This window comes from Oncorhynchus mykiss, chromosome 3, assembly GCF_057628025.1.
Source record: "Oncorhynchus mykiss isolate SJ-2025 chromosome 3, ASM5762802v1, whole genome shotgun sequence".
Lineage (NCBI taxonomy): Eukaryota > Metazoa > Chordata > Actinopteri > Salmoniformes > Salmonidae > Oncorhynchus > Oncorhynchus mykiss.
Window position 1 is genome coordinate 31,028,331 of NC_143024.1, and position 20,941 is coordinate 31,049,271.

The 20,941-nt window shown below is 42.4% G+C and overlaps 2 protein-coding genes across 22 annotated transcripts; one reads left to right on the plus strand and one right to left on the minus strand.

Moving 5' to 3' along the window:
* Nucleotides 1–1,037: 1,037 nt before the first annotated feature.
* On the minus strand, nucleotides 1,038–14,624 carry LOC110512409 (DDB1- and CUL4-associated factor 13). Its single transcript, XM_021592817.3, has 11 exons — nucleotides 13,836–14,624; nucleotides 13,508–13,707; nucleotides 13,208–13,315; nucleotides 12,620–12,709; nucleotides 12,210–12,365; nucleotides 11,323–11,400; nucleotides 9,964–10,046; nucleotides 9,494–9,658; nucleotides 9,188–9,323; nucleotides 2,827–2,990; nucleotides 1,038–2,031 (listed from the first exon to the last, which is right to left on the minus strand). Exons 1-11 carry the CDS (start codon nucleotides 13,903–13,905, stop codon nucleotides 1,944–1,946), a joined length of 1,338 nt encoding a protein of 445 aa, XP_021448492.1. The 5' UTR covers nucleotides 13,906–14,624; the 3' UTR covers nucleotides 1,038–1,943.
* Nucleotides 14,320–20,761, plus strand: LOC110512421 (zinc finger protein 384). 21 transcript variants are annotated; one of them, XM_036971156.2, is made up of 11 exons: nucleotides 14,346–14,536; nucleotides 15,301–15,365; nucleotides 15,495–15,693; nucleotides 15,807–15,920; nucleotides 16,020–16,186; nucleotides 16,356–16,450; nucleotides 17,289–17,513; nucleotides 17,989–18,156; nucleotides 18,806–18,884; nucleotides 19,122–19,280; nucleotides 19,445–20,761. In XM_036971156.2, exons 2-11 carry the CDS (start codon nucleotides 15,306–15,308, stop codon nucleotides 19,829–19,831), a joined length of 1,653 nt encoding a protein of 550 aa, XP_036827051.1. In that variant the 5' UTR covers nucleotides 14,346–14,536; nucleotides 15,301–15,305; the 3' UTR covers nucleotides 19,832–20,761. The 21 variants fall into 21 exon arrangements, with proteins under 21 accessions (XP_090084025.1, XP_036827051.1, XP_036827064.1 ...); XM_036971169.2 differs by having other exon boundaries at nucleotides 16,374–16,450; XM_090227924.1 differs by having other exon boundaries at nucleotides 14,360–14,536; nucleotides 16,374–16,450; nucleotides 18,750–18,884.
* Nucleotides 20,762–20,941: the final 180 nt, after the last annotated feature.

A 20,941-nucleotide genomic window follows, 5' to 3' on the forward strand; every position in this document is an offset into this window, starting at 1 on the left:
TCCTGACAGAGCTGGTGTAGCGGAGTCGGGTTTGTAGGCCTCCTTGCTCGCATAAGCTTTTTCAGTTCTGCCCACAAATTAACTATAGGATTGAGGTCAGGGCTTTGTGATGGCCACTCCTATACCTTGACTTTGTGTCTTTAAGCCATTTTCCACAACTTTGGAAGTATGCTTGGGGTCATTGTCCATTTGGAAGACCCGTTTGCGACCAAGCTTTAACTTCCTGACTGATGTCTTGAGAGGTTGTATTCAATACATCCACAGAATTTTCTTACCTATCCATTTTGTGAAACGCACCAACCCCTCCTGCAGCAAAGCACCCCCACAACATGACGCTGCCACCCCCGTGCTTCACAGTTGGTATGGTGTTCTTCGGCTTGCAAGCCTCCCCCTGGTGTTTATACTTGCGCACTATAGTTTGTACAGATGAACGTGGTACCTTCAGGCGTTTGGAAATTGCTCCCAATGATGAACCAGACTTGGTCTACAATTCATTTACTGAGGCTCTTGGCTTTTGATTTTCCAATGACGTCAAACGTTTTCTGGAATTTTCCAAGCTGTTTATAGGTACAGTCAACTTAGTGTATGTAAACTTCTGACCCACTGGAATTGTGATACAGTGAGTTATAAATGAAATAATCTGACTAAACATTTGGTTGGAAAAATTACAAGCACAAAGTAGATGTCCTAACTAACTTGACGAAACTATAGTTTGTGAACAAGAAATTTGTGGAGTGGTTGAAAAACGAGTTTTAATGACTCCAACCTAAGTGTACGTAGACTGCCGACTTCAACTGTAGGTATATCAATTACAATACAGACCTCCTTGGTTACTAGAACTCAGGCACATTAAAATAACCATTCAGAAATATATTACTAAAATATGCCAAACAAAACACAAATGATGCTAATCTGAGCACCTTGGATATTAATTGTATATTTTTTAAAAATGTAATAAAGTGTTGAAAAGTCGCATCGATATGAGAATCAGTGTATTTTGCCTACCAAAAAAACAGTACTCATTTCAGACCCAAAAATATCATACCACATCTTTATTAGCAGTGTATCAATAAATACAAAAATCACTGTCAATATAGTCAACCCTTTGCATGATGCAATCTAAGGTTACTGAATCAGTAAACAATAGCTGAAGGTATGTGGTGGTGTAGGGAGGACAAACATTTAAGATATTTTCAAAAATAAACGTTCTGGTGATATTTGACGCATGTTGTTCTTCTTGGTTTCTAGTGTATTCTTATTTCAATACAATATCATCCCCAAATTACTGTTCCAACGATAGCATTCATGTAGTCATCATCTGGGGGTACGAAGTTTTACCATGACAGTTGGGACACTTATGTCAACAAACTTCACAATATTGACCCATATTTCTCTTTTGTAATAAGCCTTGGAGAGGTGGAATGAGTTCTTTAGTTTTAGATAGGGTTGTGTTCAGGAGGGTGCAGTCTTTTGAACGTTGCAGATTAGAATGTCATGAATATAACTGAAAGGATCCACAGCATTGTGTGCAGGGTTGCAAAATTCTGGTATCTTTCCCAAGTGGCCAGGTTTGTCAGAAATCCAGTTTGGAATATTCCTGGAATACAGGAGGCTGCTGAGGGGAGGACGGCTCATAATAATGGCCGGAACAGAGCAAATGGAATGACATCAAACACATGGAAACCATGTATTTGATCCCATTCTGCTCCAGTTATTACCGCAAGCCCATCCTCCCCAATTAAGGTGCCACCAACCTCCTGTGTCCTGGAACCATGAGGGACCAAGCAGGAAATCCAAGTACGTGGAATTTCTGGAAAACCAGAGGAATTTGGGAAACATCCCGACATTTTGCAACACTAGCTGTGTATGTCTGAACGTGGCCCAAGTGTTTGTAGAGGCAGAGTAGTCCTTCAGTCCTCCAACGCCATACTGTCACTGGCGTCCTAGTTCACAACGGTGACCACATGTTTCTCTTTCTCTGTCACCACGGGCATGGAGCCAGGCTTGCTGTGCTTGCGTACGTTCCTCTCCCTGGGACACACAATGAGGCAGAAATTAACTCAAACATCAGGAACCAAATCATGAGAATATTCAGACACAGAGAGAGAACCGTTAGCAGAGTACACAAAGGAGTTAGTGCCAGACAGGTGGACTGATGTCATAAAATGTAGAATACACTAATAATGACATGTGAAAAATACACAGAGCATCTAGGCTACACTGCCTTCAGTCACAGCTCCTAGGTACACATGGATGATATATTACAATAATGTGTTACTACGTTTCAGGACCAAAAACCAACACAGACTAATATTTGATGAATCATAAACTGGTCATGATGACACCATCACATCCCCTTAGAGACTTTAGTGTAAATGAGCAAAAAGCCCATGATGACCAAGTCATGAGGGACCATCCTGTCGCCCATTAGGGTAAGTGTGCCTTGGTAGGGCAGTCAGACCTATTCTGGCAGCCAGCCTCAACCACTACATGGACCTTCTGCCATACTTGGACAGAGGCCAGGGTAGTTCTGAACCTACTGTGTTAACAGAGATTGACAGTTTCCTTTGTGGCAAGGCCACAGACCAGGTCAACCACCCGAAAACCTCCTCCCATCAACACAGACAAATAACGTCCAAAACAACACTAACCTTCCCAAGAACTTCACCAAGAAGTCAATTCTACTGATATACATACTGTAACATATAGACTTCTGTGGTTAGACTGTTCCAAACAAGAGTATTGAGGATATGTGCAGATATAGTTAAGAACAGAAAGCCACTGTAGGGTAGACAGTAGAGGCGTGGGTAAAGGAGGAGCCCATACTTCCTGCGGCGAGCCTCCTTCATGACACGCAGCTCCTTGCTCTGGCCGTAGATGGACTTTGGCAGGTGGCGGTGGCGCGAGATGCGGCGGATCTGAGGGTGGTGCTGGAACTTCTCCTTCAGCTTCTGGCTGTAGTTCACAGCTGCCTTCTCCCTAGGAGCCAGCTAGACCACAGGGGGGGGACAGAGAAAAATAAATAGTAGGTAAGGAGAAAAGAAAAAGAGAAAGGGAGAGAAAATAAACAAACAAAAGAGATTTCAATCTACTACTGAGGTTTACTTGGGAGCCTCATTTATCAGTATACACTGATTGCCCGTCCATAATGACAACATTTTCATGGGAAAACTGAAATCTAAATCAAATTGTTTAACTGTATGACTGTCCCCTGGGACGTTAAACCATGGGGAAAAGCAGGTTTGAAAATGTTCATCTTTGGATACAGTTATCTTTAACACCTACTACTGCTCGTTCATCTTTGTGACTTGGATATTATGACTGAACGATAGGCCCCATGTTTAGTTATAAGACGGTAAAATATTCGCAATCATCTACAGTATAGGGCTGTCCCCAACCAAAAACCATCTTGGATCACTGAATGTAGTCTCTTCTTTCGACCATTGATTGGTCGAAATTTATAAACGTGTAATTTTCCATATAGACACACCCTATGCGTTTTAATAAAATAACACACACACACACACACACACACACACATATATACATACACACATACATACATACATACATACATACATACATATATGAGCTGTCTGATGCTCACTGTTTGATTAAATAAGATTTTTTTAAATACTCAAGAGGGAGCAAGAGATCAAGTTAACCAGAAGGGGAAAAAAAACCTGTCCCGACTATCTTCCTCCCGTTCCTACTGGCTTTCGCAGATTCTGCAGTTACTCTCCCGAAGATTTCGGTAATAGGCTATATGAGAAGTCGGGAAACTTTGGCAATTTATCTTACCATTTCTACCGATCTGAGATCCAGTTATGGTTCTCATATGCACATTTTTGTGCAACAATTTCATTTATAATAACGTCTTCGTATCTCAAAATCATTGTCATTTAGTTTATCAAAATGTAATCCAAATCTAAATGAACATTTTAAACCTAAAACGTAACTTATATTGCCAACTATGTAAAAAATATCCTATAAAGCCACAACGGATAAGAAGTAATCAGGTAGGCCTATTTTATGACGTTTCCACTAGATCAGGGTATGACATTTTTTGGCTATGGAAAGGGAGAGAGCTCGAAAGATTTTTCAAATACATGTAGGAATTATTGTCATTCTCAATGGATGTAAAAACAGACTTAGTTTGCTTGCTGTTTGAGGTGAAGAAAATATTAGAGAAGATCCACAGCTTGCGGTGGTGCATTAAGCCAATCAGAAATACTATTAGATCCCCAAATGGGCACATTTATATGCCTACATTTGCGAGCAGGCCAGGTAGCCTATAGGCCAACTTCAATGCGTAAAATCAGTTGCGTGTCCTTACTCAATATTGACAGGAGCACTCCAAACAAGACAATGACTAAATTGACAAAACAAATAATGGAATGAAACAAACCAAAACTTGTTTCACACAAGTGTAGCATTGTTTGCGGCGCGCACAAAATATGTGTCCACTCCGACAATGAGAACGGTAAAAGACTGGAATAATAATACATGAACTGTTCAGAGAGACTGTGTGAATCAGGCCTTCATGGTTGATTTGTTGCAAAGAAACCACTACTAAAAGACACCAATAAGAAGAAGAGACTTGCTTGTACAAGAAACACAAGCAGTGGACATTAGAGCGGTGGAAATCTGTCCTTTGGTCTGATGAGTCCAAATGTGAGATTTTTGTTTCCAACCGCCGTGTCTTTGAGACTCAGAGTAGGTGAACGGATGATCTCCGCATGTGTGGTTCCCACCGTAAAGCAAGGAGGTGTGATGGTGCTTTGTTAGTGACACTGTCAGTGATTTATTTAGAATTCAAGGCACACTTAACCAGCATGGCTACCACAGCATTCTGCCTCTCAACAGTTGATGTGGAGATGTGTTTATTACTTGAACTCTGAGAAACATTTATTTGGGCTGAAATCTGAGGTGCAGTTACTCTAATGACCTTATCCTCTGTGGCAGAGGTAAATTCCACAAATAACAGGTTTGCCTTGTTAAAAAGGAATTAAAATGCATTCCACCTGTTTGAGAGAATGAGTGTGGAAAGCTGCCACAAGGCAAGTGGTGGCTACTTTGAAGAATCTCAAATATAAAATATATTTTGATTTGTTTAACACTTTTTGGTTAAAATACATGATTCCCTGTGTGCCATTTCATAGTTTTGATGTCTTCACTACTATTCTACAATGTAGAGAAAAAACAAAGAAAAACTCGTAAATAAGTAGGTGTCTGGTCCGGTATATTTACCACTGCTCAACTAAAAACAATACTGGTCGACTAACAGCCTAACGACCAACCTATCGACCAGTCCTAGCACAGTAAGTAGTACATAAAAAACATTCACATTCTAATCTGAATGAATGGTCCGAGAGCAGGCTGTAGACAGCCGTCCAACACACCCTTCACTCTCCATCTCCCTTCCTCTCCCTCATAAAAAATCTTGAGCGTCTCTCATTCTCTCCGGACGTAGTTTCCGAGGATCTCTAATTGGCCACTCTTCCAAGGCTTTTATTCTAATTATAATCAATTCAATTTGAAGGGAGATTAGCTAATAGCTGCTGCTGATGTTGAGGTACACTGCTTCCCTTAGACCAGGCCAACAACCTGTTAAATGTTATTTATGAAAACCTGAACATTTACAGTGAAAAAGGAGCAGAGCAACACTGACTCTGCAGTGATGGCCTCCACGCTCTTTCAATAGAAAATGAGTAGTAGGCTTAAGGTGTTATGTAGCTGTATGAGCCGTGTTTCTAGAGATAGTGAGCTCCAAATGTATTGGGACAGTGACAAATGTGTTGTTTTGGCTCTGTACTCCAGCATTTTGGTTTTGAAATGATACAATGACTGAGGTTAAAGTGCAGACGGTCAGCTTTAATTTGAGGGTATTTTCATCCATATCGGGTGTACCGTTTAGAAATTCCCACAACCGTTTAAGGGACCAAAAGTATTGGGGCAAATTCACTTATATGTGTGTATTTGGTCCCACATTCCTAGCACGCAATGATTACATTAAACCTGTGGCTACAACATTTTTGGATGCATTTACTGTGAGTTTTGGTCATGGTAGCTGTGTGTTTTGGTCATGGTAGCTGTGTGTTTTGGTCATGGTAGCTGTGTGTTTTGGTCATGGTAGCTGTGTGTTTTGGTCATGGTAGCTGTGTGTTTTGGTCATGGTAGCTGTGTGTTTTGGTCATGGTAGCTGTGTGTTTTGGTCATGGTAGCTGTGTGTTTTGGTCATGGTATCATCCACATTAACGTAGAAGTATTTAGAAACATTTTATTCTTATTTACAATAAAAAAGTGACTCCAATATGATATAATACCTTATTTACCATTCATTTCTATGGGGCACAAAATGATGTGAAACCACCAAAACAAACAGCAAAAGCATTCAACAAATTTGTATGTTCACAAGCTTGATGTAAACATTGTGTGCTAGGAATATGGGACCAAATACTCAACTCTTCACTACACAAGTGAATTTGTACCAATACTTTTGGTCTTCGTAAAATGGCCCCCCCCATTAGAAATGACAGCACTTTTCACTCCATATCAGGTGAACCGTTTAGAAATGACAGCACTTTTTGTATAGTCCCCCCGACTGTACAAAAAGTGCTGTCATTTCTAAACGGTTCACCTGATATGGAGTGAAAAGTGCTGTCATTTCTAAACGGTTCACCTAATATGGAGTGAAAAGTGCTGTCATTTCTAAACGGTTCACCTGATATGAAGTGAAAAGTGCTGTCATTTCTAAACGGTTCACCTGATATGGAGTGAAAAGTGCTGTCATTTCTAAACGGTTCACCTGATATGGAGTGAAAAGTGCTGTCATTTCTAAACGGTTCACCTAATATGGAGTGAAAAGTGCTGTCATTTCTAAACGGTTCACCTGATATGGAGTGAAAAGTGCTGTCATTTCTAAACGGTTCACCTGATATGGAGTGAAAAGTGCTGTCATTTCTAAACGGTTCACCTGATATGGAGTGAAAAGTGCTGTCATTTCTAAACGGTTCACCTGATATGGAGTGAAAAGTGCTGTCATTTCTAAACGGTTCACCTGATATGGAGTGAAAAGTGCTGTCATTTCTAAACGGTTCACCTGATATGGAGTGAAAAGTGCTGTCATTTCTAAACGGTTCACCTAATATGGAGTGAAAAGTGCTGTCATTTCTAAACGGTTCACCTAATATGGAGTGAAAAGTGCTGTCATTTCTAAACGGTTCACCTGATACGGAGTGAAAAGTGCTGTCATTTCTAAACGGTTCACCTGATATGGAGTGAAAAGTGCTGTCATTTCTAAACGGTTCACCTAATATGGAGTGAAAAGTGCTGTCATTTCTAAACGGTTCACCTGATATGGAGTGAAAAGTGCTGTCATTTCTAAACGGTTCACCTGATATGGAGTGTAAAGTGCCGTCATTTCTAAACGGTTCACCTGATATGGAGTGAAAAGTGCTGTCATTTCTAAACGGTTCACCTGATATGGAGTGAAAAGTGCTGTCATTTCTAAACGGTTCACCTGATATGGAATGTAAAGTGCTGTCATTTCTAAACGGTTCACCTGATATGGAGTGTAAAGTGCCGTCATTTCTAAACGGTTCACCTGATATGGAGTGAAAAGTGCTGTCATTTCTAAACGGTTCACCTGATATGGAGTGAAAAGTGCTGTCATTTCTAAACGGTTCACCTGACATGGAGTGTAAAGTGCTGTCATTTCTAAACGGTTCACCTGATATGAAGTGAAAAGTGCTGGCGTACAAAGCCAAAACAAAGAATGTGTCACTGCCCAATACTTTGAGCTTGCTGTATGTATAGGCTATATATAGCCATACTTCTCATGACTGTCATGAGAATGTGTGATACATACAATAATTGGTGCGATTTCAAAAGGTGAATTTACAATATGTCAAAGGTCAATGTTACACCAAGTAACATGAAAAATAGGATCACGGGACAAAAAAGAATGACAGTCACAGTGAGGTCAAAGGTAATCTCATAGAAAGGCATCAAAAGCCAAAAACCAGAGAGAGACACTGCAGTTGCAACAAACAGGCTGAAGACTTCCACTCTTCCTGAGATCTGACAGACAGCCTTGATTCAGCATTTATTTTTAATTAAAGACCCTCCAGTCCAACTTGATTGTTAATGCTTCATTATTTCCAGAGTGGCCTCTCTCTTTAAGTGATTGGGCCTATTCAAACTGCTGATAGCAGCTGGGCTCGTCTGATCTGTTTAAGTGCAAAGCTACAGAATAAATCACCTCTTATACACTGACAGTAAAACAAGTGCCAAAATGTTCCCAATTCTCCAGTGTTAAGCTGCATTAAGGGAATAAGGAAGAGCGAAGCAGAAGGGGGATGGATATTGGAGATGGCACCAAACAACATCCATTCATCTCCCTTGCAATTCATCCTTGTACGCTAAATGCTGGTTTTGGCATCAGATGAAAGGAGTAAGGCTAGATGGTGTTAGAATGTTTAAGATACGCAAAACAGAACCTTATATTTCAGGCAATGTGTAAATAATGTCTTGAACATACAGAGAGTTAAGAGGTTAAAGAAAACATAACAGTAATGCCAAAGTGGGCAAAAAGTACATCCAATATTTGGGCTGGGCGATGCTAACGTTAGCCTGCTGGAACACCTTTAAGTAATTCAAGTCACTATTTCCCCAAAAATACATTTTAGTGAACTATCCCTTTAAATCCACTCTATAGTGCCACATTGCCCACACTGACTGACTGGTCAGACTTTGTCTATTGGTAATCAAGAGTTCCAAATAGCTCCAGTCTGTCACTAACCCTGCTCTGCTGTCCCTATTGATCCATTGTACTTATTGAAAGTGATTCTGTTCCAAGTCAGTCAGCATCCATCAGAGCCCTTGGCAGTGCCACTGCTGTTGGCACCCTGGCCTCTCTCTCTCTTACCATGCAGAGCGTACCACAGTGGGCATCAGGCCATGGCAGGTTGAGGAATCCAGCAAACTCGCAAAACGGAAGGCCAAAATCAGAGCTCCAACAAATGCATCAGAATATTAGCATATGGGCCTATCAGTTATTGGTAAGAACTAAAAATGTATCTGGGATCCATCTTTCTTTCATGACATTACTTTGATACCCGACACCTGCAAGTTACAGGACGTGCGTACACTACTTCTAAAGGAGAGGAAGAGGACTGTGTCTCACCAATCCCAACTTCTCAGCAGCGTTGGCCTTCCACAGTCGGATGTTCATCTCATCTGAAGCACTCAGGATGTACTTGTTGTCTGACGACCACTTTATGGAGATGACGTGCTGCATGCGCTTGGTGTGGTACACCTCCCTGTGAAGTCACACACACAACCACACACACTGAACACAATGTTGCTGTACAAAAATAAATACATCAAAGCTGATGATAAACACACACGGAGACGTAGGATTCAGAACAACAACCCTGGAGTAGCCAGCAAGCTGCTGGAACCCAGTGTCTGAACCCCTGGAACCACTAACCTGCTGTGGCCACTGTCTTTGGGGAAGATGCGGATGGTCTTGTCAAAGCTGGCCGAGACAAACTCCTTACCAGTTGGAGAGTAGTCTACATCCAGCACGGCTGAGACATGGTCCATGTGGACGGTGAAAGGCTTGTCCAGGTACCTCATATCATATGTATACAGACTGAAGGGGCAGGAAACGCATGCGGTTGGTTAATAAATACAAAGATGAGATGTTAACACACACCACCGTGCTTCTCTCATTTGTGGTGCAAGGACAGTAAATACAAACACTCGTGAGACATGCTGTTATTGTAAAATAAGTGTAAATGTACATTAGAAATAATAATTATATGACTCCCCAAACAATTGCATGAACAAAATCATTATTAGCATTGGAAATACAAACTTCTCTCCAGGAATGAATGAGGCCTATGTGATGTGGTGAATATGTTGTAAACTCAACACATGTGGAATTGCATCACTCACTTGTAATCTTCATTAGAGCAGGTAAAGTTATAGGCTTCCATGGGATTCCAGCACAAAGTGTTGCTCCTCATATTCATGATTACCTATATAGGAAATCACACATTCATTCTTCAATACACTAACCATTAGACACATTCCAGTAATGAGAGGACAGTATGGAATGGGAAATGAGTTTAGTAAAGGGCAAAGTCATGGGCAGTAGGGCTGGACGATATGGGCAAAAAATATAACGCCAATTTTTCTACCAAATATTGAGATTGCAATTTTACATCAAAACACTTGGTTTTCCTGTTGGAATCATAGAAATAGAATGATCATTCAAATGTTATGGTTGGAATACAGTGGCTACTTGGAATGCAGTTTTGTTTGGCATGACAACGAGGAAAGGGAGGAGATGGTTGTGACAGAGTAAGAACCAAAGTGTTGGTCAGCGTTTCCCATGTTTCCCATGGCCAGCAGCCTACCATCCTGCATCCCACTGCTGCCTTGCCTCTGACCCGACTCCCTGTGGTCACTAAAGATTCCATGGCACTTATCGTAAGAATAGAGGTGTTAACCCCGTTGTCCTGAATTCCTAATCTGGCTACCTAAAGGGCTCCTTCCTCTCCCCTGTAACTATTCCCCAGGTCATTGCTGTAAATGAGAATGTGTTCAGTCAACTAAATTAAATGGGACCCTAATTAGATTTAAATAGATAGGTACATTCAGACAAAGACTTTACAATATTATTATAATTTTCCTCTGATAAGAACAAGCTGTTTCACAAACGATGATATACTCCACCATTGGTATTGTCCAATATTAGAGCAAAAGATTTCTAGCAAGATTTGCAATCAGTGGAATTAGCTAGGAAGCGATTAGCCTTGCTAACAAATTCTAGGCACATTTTCAGCTAATGAGTGTTTTGCAGAGTGCAAGTTACACAAACGAATAGAAAAATAAAGAAAAGGTGAATTTATATTAAGAAGCAAAGTGGAAAGCTGTGTCGTTCTTGTTAGAAGGAAATCTGTTGACTGCGTGCTGTTTGGTCAATGCATGCAGTGAATCTGGAGCACGAGGAACTGCCTGCTTGAGTGACAGGGGCCGGGGCTTTGTGTGTGAGATTGGGAAGCGGCCAAAAGAGGAGAGAACTCTGTCAATTAGAGTAATATATCAAAAGTTTTTAAAAACGGGCGTTAGACAGATGGCTAAGTGGCAATTCAAAATATTGCAGCCTCTTGCGATATGGATATTGCGCATGTCAATTTGATTACTTGTGCAGTTCTAATGGGTAGCATCCCAAACAGCACCCTACGAGCCCTCGTCAAATGGTAGTGTACTAAATAGGGTGTCATTTGGGAAGTAAACGTAGAAATGTACCTTTTTAAGAGGTGTCGCTTCCCTCATGTCATACAGCACAATACTTCTGTCAGAGGCACAACTTGCTAGAAGTTCAGTCTGAGGAGAAAAGCAGGAAGGTCAACTAAACATTTTTCTAAAAGTCATACAATTCTGTGTTTTATACAACCTTTGACCTACATAGTCCTGATATGGGTATAGCCTCCATTATTGTGGTGAATGGAGGCTATAGCCAAAGATATCTATAACAAACACAAGATAGTTAATCTGTGTCGTTTACAGTTTGAGCAGGCAAAGCATAGTGGGCATAACAAGCAAGGAGGTAGGCAAAGCCAAGCACGAGCTAGCAAGATCCTATTGGTGCGTTTTAGCATGTATTTGCATATTTCCATTAGGGAACGCCTCCTCTGTGGGGTGTGTGTGTGCGCACAATCTCAATTCGACCATGCACTCCTTCTAAACAACGCATTTTTTCCCCCAGTTTGGCAAAGCGTCAAATCTATAAATATTAGTACACTGTGTTCGTAACAGATTCTAATTTTGGGAACAGAAAAATGTATTGTTTCAACAATGAGAATTTGCAGAATGTCATCCCAGTTTCACCTAGTCCCATCCTCTCCCACCACCCGCGACTGGACTTCCTCTCACTACTATACATTTTGGTGGTCAGAAAACATTCTAAAACGGATACTTCAGCTTTATAGCCTCTGTGACGTGTCTGGGTTACGCCTTGTGTCTGTTCTATAGCAATGTCAGGGTCTGTATTCACCAAGAGTCACAGAGCAGAAGTGCTAATTTAGGACCAGCTTTGCCTTTCAGATTATAATTAACAAGATTATATGGACCTGATCCATGATCAGGAATCATACTACTTCTGCTACAATCCACACAGGGAAAGAGTTGATTACCTCTACAGGGTTGAAGCGGACGCAGCTGAAACTGTCCACGCCCCAGGAGAAGGAGCGGATGGGGCTGCTGCGTTGCTCATCCCAGATATCCACCTGCTGGCCACACGTCACAAACACACCCTCCTTCTGGTGGTGGTCGATGCTGGTGAACACAGACTGGAAGGAACAAACATCCTCAATCATCATCACAGACTTGAGGGAATACATTACAACAACCAGTCACCCTGACTGTAAGGAATATCTCCAAACCCATAATTCTTATCATCATCACAATCTTTAATGATCGGTCCACTCGATGGTATGCACATTTTACAGCGTTGCTTAATGAAAACCGATAGGTTTGGTCAGAGATACACGCTCTGAGATATTAACTGAGCAGAATAATGACAGAGACACGTCCTCCTCCATACCTTTCCAAGAATAGTATTGAGAGGTTCCTCTTCCTCTCCGTAGCTGGGAGTCTCCATCTTCCACTGTTTTATAGTCTTGTCATCACCAACCTGTTATTCAGAAACACAAGCATGTTTACTTTCACAGAAGTTCGAGGTTGATTCATAATGAAGTTGTGTCACAAGCCTATAATTCAGCAGATGGCAACCATTCTGTGAGATGAACCCAGGGGTGAATTAATTTAGTCTGTTGTAAAACATTTTGCAATGGAAACTGTTTACTCCAAATGGAAAAAAAATTGCAACCAAAACAAGAGTTTCTATTAGAGCAATTCAGATTGAAACTGGGAGGGACCTTTCTGTTTACTTAAACGGTAAACAGTTTACCAGACCAGGGGTCTATTCATTACTTGGATTCCGTTGCAAAATGTTTGGTCTGTTGCAACGGAATCCGAGTAATGAATATACCCCTGGTCTGGTTAGTATCCACTAGACAGGAAACGGAAGCAAATGGGCCAGAAGGTTCTATGTGAACTTGTCCATTGCACAACATTAAGTTACAGTGTGCCCTAGTGAATACAACCCTGGATAGTGGAACAGATACTGTACCGTAAAGAAGGAGGTGCCACAGAAGCGGACGACCATCCCCCTGACAAAGCCTTCATGGGCCTGGAGTGTACGAACACACTCACGTTTGGTTAGATTCCACACCTTCAGCTGAGAAACAAATCAGTTAGTCTTACAGTATAAACAGGTCATTTAGATGCACCATCTCAATGCACAGACTTATCATTATATATGTTTGACCATTCCAAAGTTAGACATGTAGCCTATAATTCTTAGATTTGCAATCAACTCATATTTAACCAGGCCATTGCTAACTCAAAGTATAGTTAGTTAGTTAACTACCTCTCCATCGCAGGAGCCGGACAGCATTGTGGAGAGGCTCTTGGGGTGCTTGGCCATGCAGTTCACCCCATCCCTGTGGCCGTCCAGAGAAGCCAGGAACGGCTTGGCGAACACGCGCTCCAGCTTGGTGGCATTCAGGGCACGGGTGTATTCTCTTGGCACCTCGAACGGATGGAGGGACGGGTCGTAATTTCTTGGTACTGTAGGTTACATACACTGTTAGAATACGTTTTTTTGCCAGTGTTGATTGAGCTAGCTATAGCTCTATACAGTGGATTGAACTGTGTGTTAGCTAATATGCACTAGCTGGCTAACTATCTGTACTTACCACGCTGGATATCCAACTTCGTCTCACGGACATAGTCGTCCGGATTCCTGGAGAGGACTTTAACTTTCATTGCGTGAATGTGTATAAAACTCTATACTTCTTCCACCAAAAATGTAACACGGTAAAATGTTTCGCACGGCCATGTGTTTACGTGTGACCTCACCTACCGGATGTTGAGGGCAATATCCGCCCTTATTTGACGGAAGTGTGTTTGTTGATTGCGCTTACAGCGACCAGACAGAACATTACCAAAGATCTTTGGTGACACCATGTGGACTGATTATCACTGTACTTTGGGCTTCAGAGATCTTACTAAATTAGACTTCTTGTGGGACATGACAACTTTTTTATGTTTATTACATTGCAGTAAAATACGCAGAAGGAGAAATTGCATTGATTTGCGTTTTATATATTTAATAGCAAAGCGATAGTACCAATTTGAAGCTTCAAAAATTAGACCTCATTCGACGGAAATGACATCACCACACACTCAGAGAGCTTTGTTTCTTCACAGAGTTTAACTCGACCTTCTTCGAAGGAAGTGCAGCGCAGACAAGCGACTCCATAAGGAAGAAAAAAATAGAAAAAAAAGAGAGAAAAAAAACTCGTTGAATTTGTAAAATCTGAAAGATTTGAACATAGTTTCTGAACTGTATCGGGCTACGGGAATTACGGGAAGGGAGAAAGCGCTGTCAGCGCGGGTAAATGCTGTTATTTGTCTTCATAATCATAGTACTTCACTTTCAATTTGAGCGACTTGTACCCGACGAGTCTCTTCTCTGTCTGGACAGCCGGAAGTATGTGCGAGATAGTTTTTTTTTCTCTCTCACCTTCAGTTTTTTTTATCCTCGATTTTTTTTGTGCTTTGCTTTTTCTATTTTCACAGGCGTCGAAGACGCAAGAGTCCGATAACATTCCTCTCGTGGTTTTATTAGAACGTCTAGTTAACTGTAAACGCCTAGCAAGGAATTGGATTGCACTTGCAGCTCAGAAAAATGCTAACAAGTAACGTTAGCAACCTAGACATCGTATTTGTGTTCGAATTATTGCTTAGCTACATTGTATCACCACCCATCACCAAATTAATTACTTTGAAGGGGAAACCCCATGTAATAGCGAGCTAGCACAATCCTCCTTCCTATGCAACCACAACAATGCACATTTATAGTAGGAAGCTAAATGACCTAGCTAGCCAAGTCATATCATTGTGTAACCCGGGGGCATAATTATTGTAATATGTGTCCAAATATTTCAGCTTTCTAACCGAATAAAGTACCAACATAGTTACCATTTATTGTTTCATTAGCTAGCTAATGTATGTGAAGTGACATTTAAATGATTTAAGATTATTTTCGCCCAAAGGTGCCAGTCGGACGTACAACAATGTAGCCAATTTTATTTCAATTGATGAGTGATTAGCTGTTTGGCCCAGTGGTGATATGGCCGTGTTACTCTTCCATTACAGAAATTATGGAGGATTCCCATTTTAACTCTCAGTACTTCTGGTCCCCTGTGCCTGTACAAGGACAGGTATGTTTAGTGAAACACATTTCCGTTTAAAATGTTAAAGTATATTGCAAGTGACACCTTTGGATTGTAGCAAATACTATTTTTGTAGGTTGGAATTTTGTAAGAAGGATTTCTCACTTTCTCTGTCAGATTGAGAATGCCATGTTCCTGAAGCAACTGAAGGACCAGGAGAAGAACACTTCCTTCCCCTCCTCTCATTACCAGACAACCATGCTCACTGTCCCCAAGCAGGAGGGAGGGGGGCAGGGCCAAGGGGGTCACCTACACCCCCCTCACACCCAGAACATCACTGTGGTGCCCGTAGCTTCCACTGGTATCATGACAGCAGGTGTGTGTGTGTGTCAATTGTTATTGTTAGTGTACTATTTATCACACTTTTGCATTGTCTTTTTCCATCAATGTCTTGTTTTGTGTCTTATTTAAATGTTCCCCTCTCTGCAGCGGGTCTGGTCATCACTACCCCTCAAGGTACACAGCTGGTCTCTCCTGCCTCCTCCTCTCAGTCCTTTGTCTCTGGACATCCCACCATGATCGTCTCTACACTGCACACTCCAGGTAACACACACGATTGTCTCCACCCTCCTTTATCCTAACACTGAAAAATACACACTTCACTCACGTACTGTCAAGCTCTGACACACCTTTTTCACTTAGACAAGAAACAGGAAGGTGGAACCCCCCAGGTGATCGTCATGCCGACACCTTTGAAGCGAGGAAGGAAGAAGAAGTCAACACTAGGGAGGGGGGTGCTTGCTGGTGGCCACACCCTCTCTGCCGGAAATGAGGCGTTGATTCTGGCTCACTTGGCGTCAGGGGGGCAGGTGAGACCAATAACATAGTAACTCCTTAGTAACCAAAATCAAACCTATTCCCTCTAAAACAATTCCAGACTAAGCTCAGGCTATTGATTTTCAGACTAAGCAACAACAAAAACAGTGTGCCTTTTTAATATGATGGATGTGATTCTAATGTTTGTGTGACATTTGATAGGTGGTTATGTCTTCGCAGCATTATACAACTGACCCGTACGACCTCGCCAACGAAGACGAGAACCACGGCGGGAAAGACTGCAACAAGACCTACAGGTACGGACGGACCTATGGCATCACAGAAGGGCCAAAAAACACCTGCTGTGCTGTGCATCCCCATAGGAATGTGAAGCTGTGGAATGCTTGCACACCCATATGTCTGTATGTTGTAGATGATAGTCAGGACAGAGAGGTTAGACACCGGCTGTGGATGAACACTAGGTGCTGCTGGGCACGGGCATTTCTCTTTCTCTCACACACAAACCACAGAACGACTCCACTGCATGCCGTGGCAGCACACACACCTGCTGAAGTATTTCACTATGTGTATGTACCTGCTCTCTGGAACACACTGTGTTTACTCTGCAGCATGGACACACGTTCTCTGCCTCCCTCATGCATCCGCCCCACACACACATCCCTGCACACATTGGACACGCACTCCTTCGCCTACTTCTGTCCTCCTTTTTTTTCTCTTTTTCTCTCCTTCATAAATGTTTCCCTATTTTTCAAGCAATCTGTTTGTCTTTCTATTTCTTGCTTCAGCAGAATCTGCTCTTTTTCCTGCTGATTCTTTCTCTCTTCCCCCTTCCCTCCCTCTTCTGTCTGCTTTGTTCACATCCCTCATTCATTTCATTTGCTCCTTTTTTTGCTTTCTATCCCATTGTATTTTTTCTTTTGCTCTCTTCCTTTCTTTTCCCCACTTGCTGTCTCATGCTTCTCCCTTCTTCCACTCTCTTCCTCCCCCTTGCCCATCTCTCATGTCCATGTCTCTTTGTCCTTGCTTTTTGTATTTTCATCTATCTGTTTCTCACCTGCTCATGCCCTCATTTCCTTCATGTCTTCCCATTCTCCCACTCGTCCTCCCTCCCTGGTCTGTCTCTCTGTCCCGTAGGTGCCGGATGTGTGCTGTGACCTTCTTCAGTAAGTCAGACATGCAGATCCACTCCAAGTCTCACACAGAGGCCAAGCCCCACAAGTGTCCCCACTGCTCCAAGTCATTCGCCAACTCCAGCTACCTGGCCCAGCACATCCGCATCCACAGCGGGGCCAAGCCCTACACCTGCTCCTACTGCCAGAAGTCCTTTAGACAGCTCAGTCACTTACAGCAGCACACACGGTACTGCTCACAGCAGCTCCACCTGACCTGCTCTACCCTACAGGCTTTACCTAGCCTGCCCCTCTCCCCTCTATTGGCTGCTAGCACTGTGTGGGTGGGTGTGTGTGGATGTCTGTGAAAAGGAAAGACGCAGGCCGTGTGTGTGTGCGTGCGCACGATTGTATGTAGTCTCTACTTTGAGTCCCTCTGTCTCTTGTCTGTCTGTCTGGTATCCTTACCTCTACATTGCTGCTTCTCTATTGCGTGTACACACACACACATACATACATACATACATACATATATACATGATCAGTTTGAAAAGAATTTGAGTCAGAGTGGAATACTGTTACGTTTTAGAGAAATGTAATTTTTAGAAGTCAGTCACTGAGTAATAGAGGGAGTTTAAGTGTGATTTCCCCATCAATCAAGGTTTAAAGAAAAGCAACACTGTTCTCCCCTCCTCCCTCTCTCTATCTTCTCTTCTTTCTTCCAGAAACCACACTGAGTCCAAGCCCCACAAGTGTCCCCACTGCACTAAGTCATTTGCCAACTCCAGCTATCTGGCCCAGCACATCCGCATCCACACAGGGGTGAAACCCTACACCTGCTCTTTCTGTCAGAAGTCCTTCAGACAGCTCAGTCATCTACAGCAGCACAACAGGTGAGGGTGATGTACTATTTATCTGCCCCTTTCTCTGTGGGGGCCTTTCATTAGTATTTTTTCTATGGGGGCATTGCAATAGACATTTTTTTCTCTGTGGGGCTCTCTCAATAGACATTTTCTCTGTGGGGGGGGACTCTCAATAGACTTTCTCTGTGGGGGGGGGGGGGGACTCTCAATAGACTTTTTCTCTGTGGGGGGGAACTCTCAATAGACTTTCTCTGTGGGGGGGGACTCTCAATAGACTTTTTCTCTGTGGGGGGGAGACTGTCAATAGACTTTTTCTCTGTGAGGGGGAGACTCTCAATAGACTTTTTCTCTGTGGGGGGGAGACTCTCAATATACTTTTTCTCTGTGGGGGGGAGACTCTCAATATACTTTTTCTCTGTGGGGGGGAGACTCTCAATATACTTTTTCTCTGTGGGGGGGAGACTCTCAATATACTTTTTCTCTGTGGGGGGGAGACTCTCAATAGACTTTCTCTGTGGGGGGGAGACTCTCAATAGACTTTCCATCTCTATCTGGGGACATCTCAATAGTCTACAGTGTTTTCCTCTCTTCATCTCCCTCATCTGTAATGGTGTGGATCACAGGATAGCTGAAAGGAGAATATGGAGGGCCCGTTTACATTTCTCCCATGCTTCTGTAGGATCCACACAGGAGACAGGCCTTATAAGTGTGTTCATACGGGCTGTGAGAAATCCTTCACACAACTCTCCAACCTACAGGTGACTACTGTCCCTTTTTAACTCTCCAACCTACAGGTGACTACTGTCCCTTTTTAACTCTCCAACCTACAGGTGACTACTGTCCCTTTTTAACTCTCCAACCTACAGGTGACTACTGTCCCTTTTCTTTGGTTTTTATTCTCAGTGGTGAAAGCTTAGTAATACTAACCCTTAGTAGTTACAGTCTTACAAATACCCATTTGAAGATGAGTCCTGAACGGTCCTGTTTTGTTCCAGTCCCACAGACGGCAGCACAACAAGGACAAACCCTTCAAGTGCACCAACTGTAACCGTGGTTACACGGACGCAGCCAGTCTGGAAGTCCACCTGTCCACTCACACGGTCAAACACGCCAAGCTCTACTCCTGTGGCCTCTGCAACCGCACATACACCTCTGTAAGATAAACACCACTGTTAAGGCACCCAGCATGTAGTAGTCGCAGACCTTTAACTTTCAACAGATATTTTCACAGGCTTCAGACAGTGTGCATGTCTGTGCATAGTGTGTGTTGGTGCACACTTGTCAACTCTCGCTCTAACCCTCTGTATTCTATTCTCAGGAGACGTACCTGGTGAAACACATGCAGAAACACAACTCAGACCCGCTCACTGCAGCGGCGGTGGCTGCTGCACAGCACTCTCAGCAGAACCAACAGAACCAAAGCCATACCCAGAACCAGGGAAGTTCTCACGGCCGAGGAGAGGGCACTGATAGTGGGGCAGTCCGAGCCGGAGGACAAGGTGGAGATCATGGACAAGGACAAAACCAGGGCAGCTACTCTCAGACAGAGACGGCATCCTGCCCTTTTGACCTGCACCAGTATAAAACAGTCGCTGCAGGGGACATCCAGTTCAAATCAGTCAGTGTGGCAGACCTAGCGACCCACAAGGACCTCTGTCTCACCGTGGCTACCTCCACCATTCAGGTGGAGCACCTAAACTCATAGGGGTGGGAGGGAGGAGTGGTAGAGACTGAGAGAAACTGGAGGAGCCCTATGGACAGACTGGATAAAAGCAATACAGAGGGGATATAGGAAGATGTGCCTGAAAGGTGGGCAATGGAAGAGGAATAAGAGATGTTCGAACAGAGATGGACTTTTTGTACTTTTTTGTACTTGTTTCTCACTTTTATTTCATTTAGCCAATGTTGAGTTTGTGTGTTTTTGTACTCTTTTATAATGAATGGCTAGTGTATACTGTTTGTAAAGGAGTGTTTCTCCGTCCGTCACTGCAATGGTGTGGAAGAGAGACACAAAATGACTGAAAGAGAACAATGAGTGAAGAGATGTTTTCTCTTTTTTTTTTTTTATCCTTCTACTCCATACGAACACAACTTTGATTGTGGTCACGTAAACTAACAGAGAATTGTTAAGGTAAATTTTTCTACTTTCCCACAGATACTATCAGGTTTTGATTACATCATCGTTGTCATGGTTACTGTAATTACCTTGTAAAATGTGCTCACAAATCTTTTTCACTGGAAAAAAAAAAGGGAAGTAGGCTCTGTAAAAAAAAAAAAAGGCCTGCTAAAGTATATATTGATATACATACCAGTGTATATGTGTGTGTGCGTGTTACAAATAAATGTATAATCTATACTATATAACACTTTGATATTTAGCTTCAGTCCAGAAGCCAATCCTGTTTACCTCACCTGACCCTGTAAGAACTGGGAAGGGAATGTGATCAGCTGGTACTTGTTCTATGTATTTCTTGTCATATTTATTTTGTGTCTTAAGAATATCATTGTTATCCAAATATATTGACTATACTTCCACTACTGTTATACTAAAGTGTATGAGCCTTTACAAACAGACTGATACGTATGAAAATAGTGTTTTCCCTTATCAAACAATAAAAACCTCACTGAAATCCAACAATTTGCCTTCCTGTAACACATTGTGCACTTGCAGTAATGATAAAGATTCACTTTGAAGATCGCCTATGTTTGAAAGGGTGAGATGCTGCTGTTTAATTTATTATAACCACAGAGCTTTAGTTTGAATGTCACATTTGAATGTGACAGCTGTAGACGTAAATTTGCCCTAATGCATGTA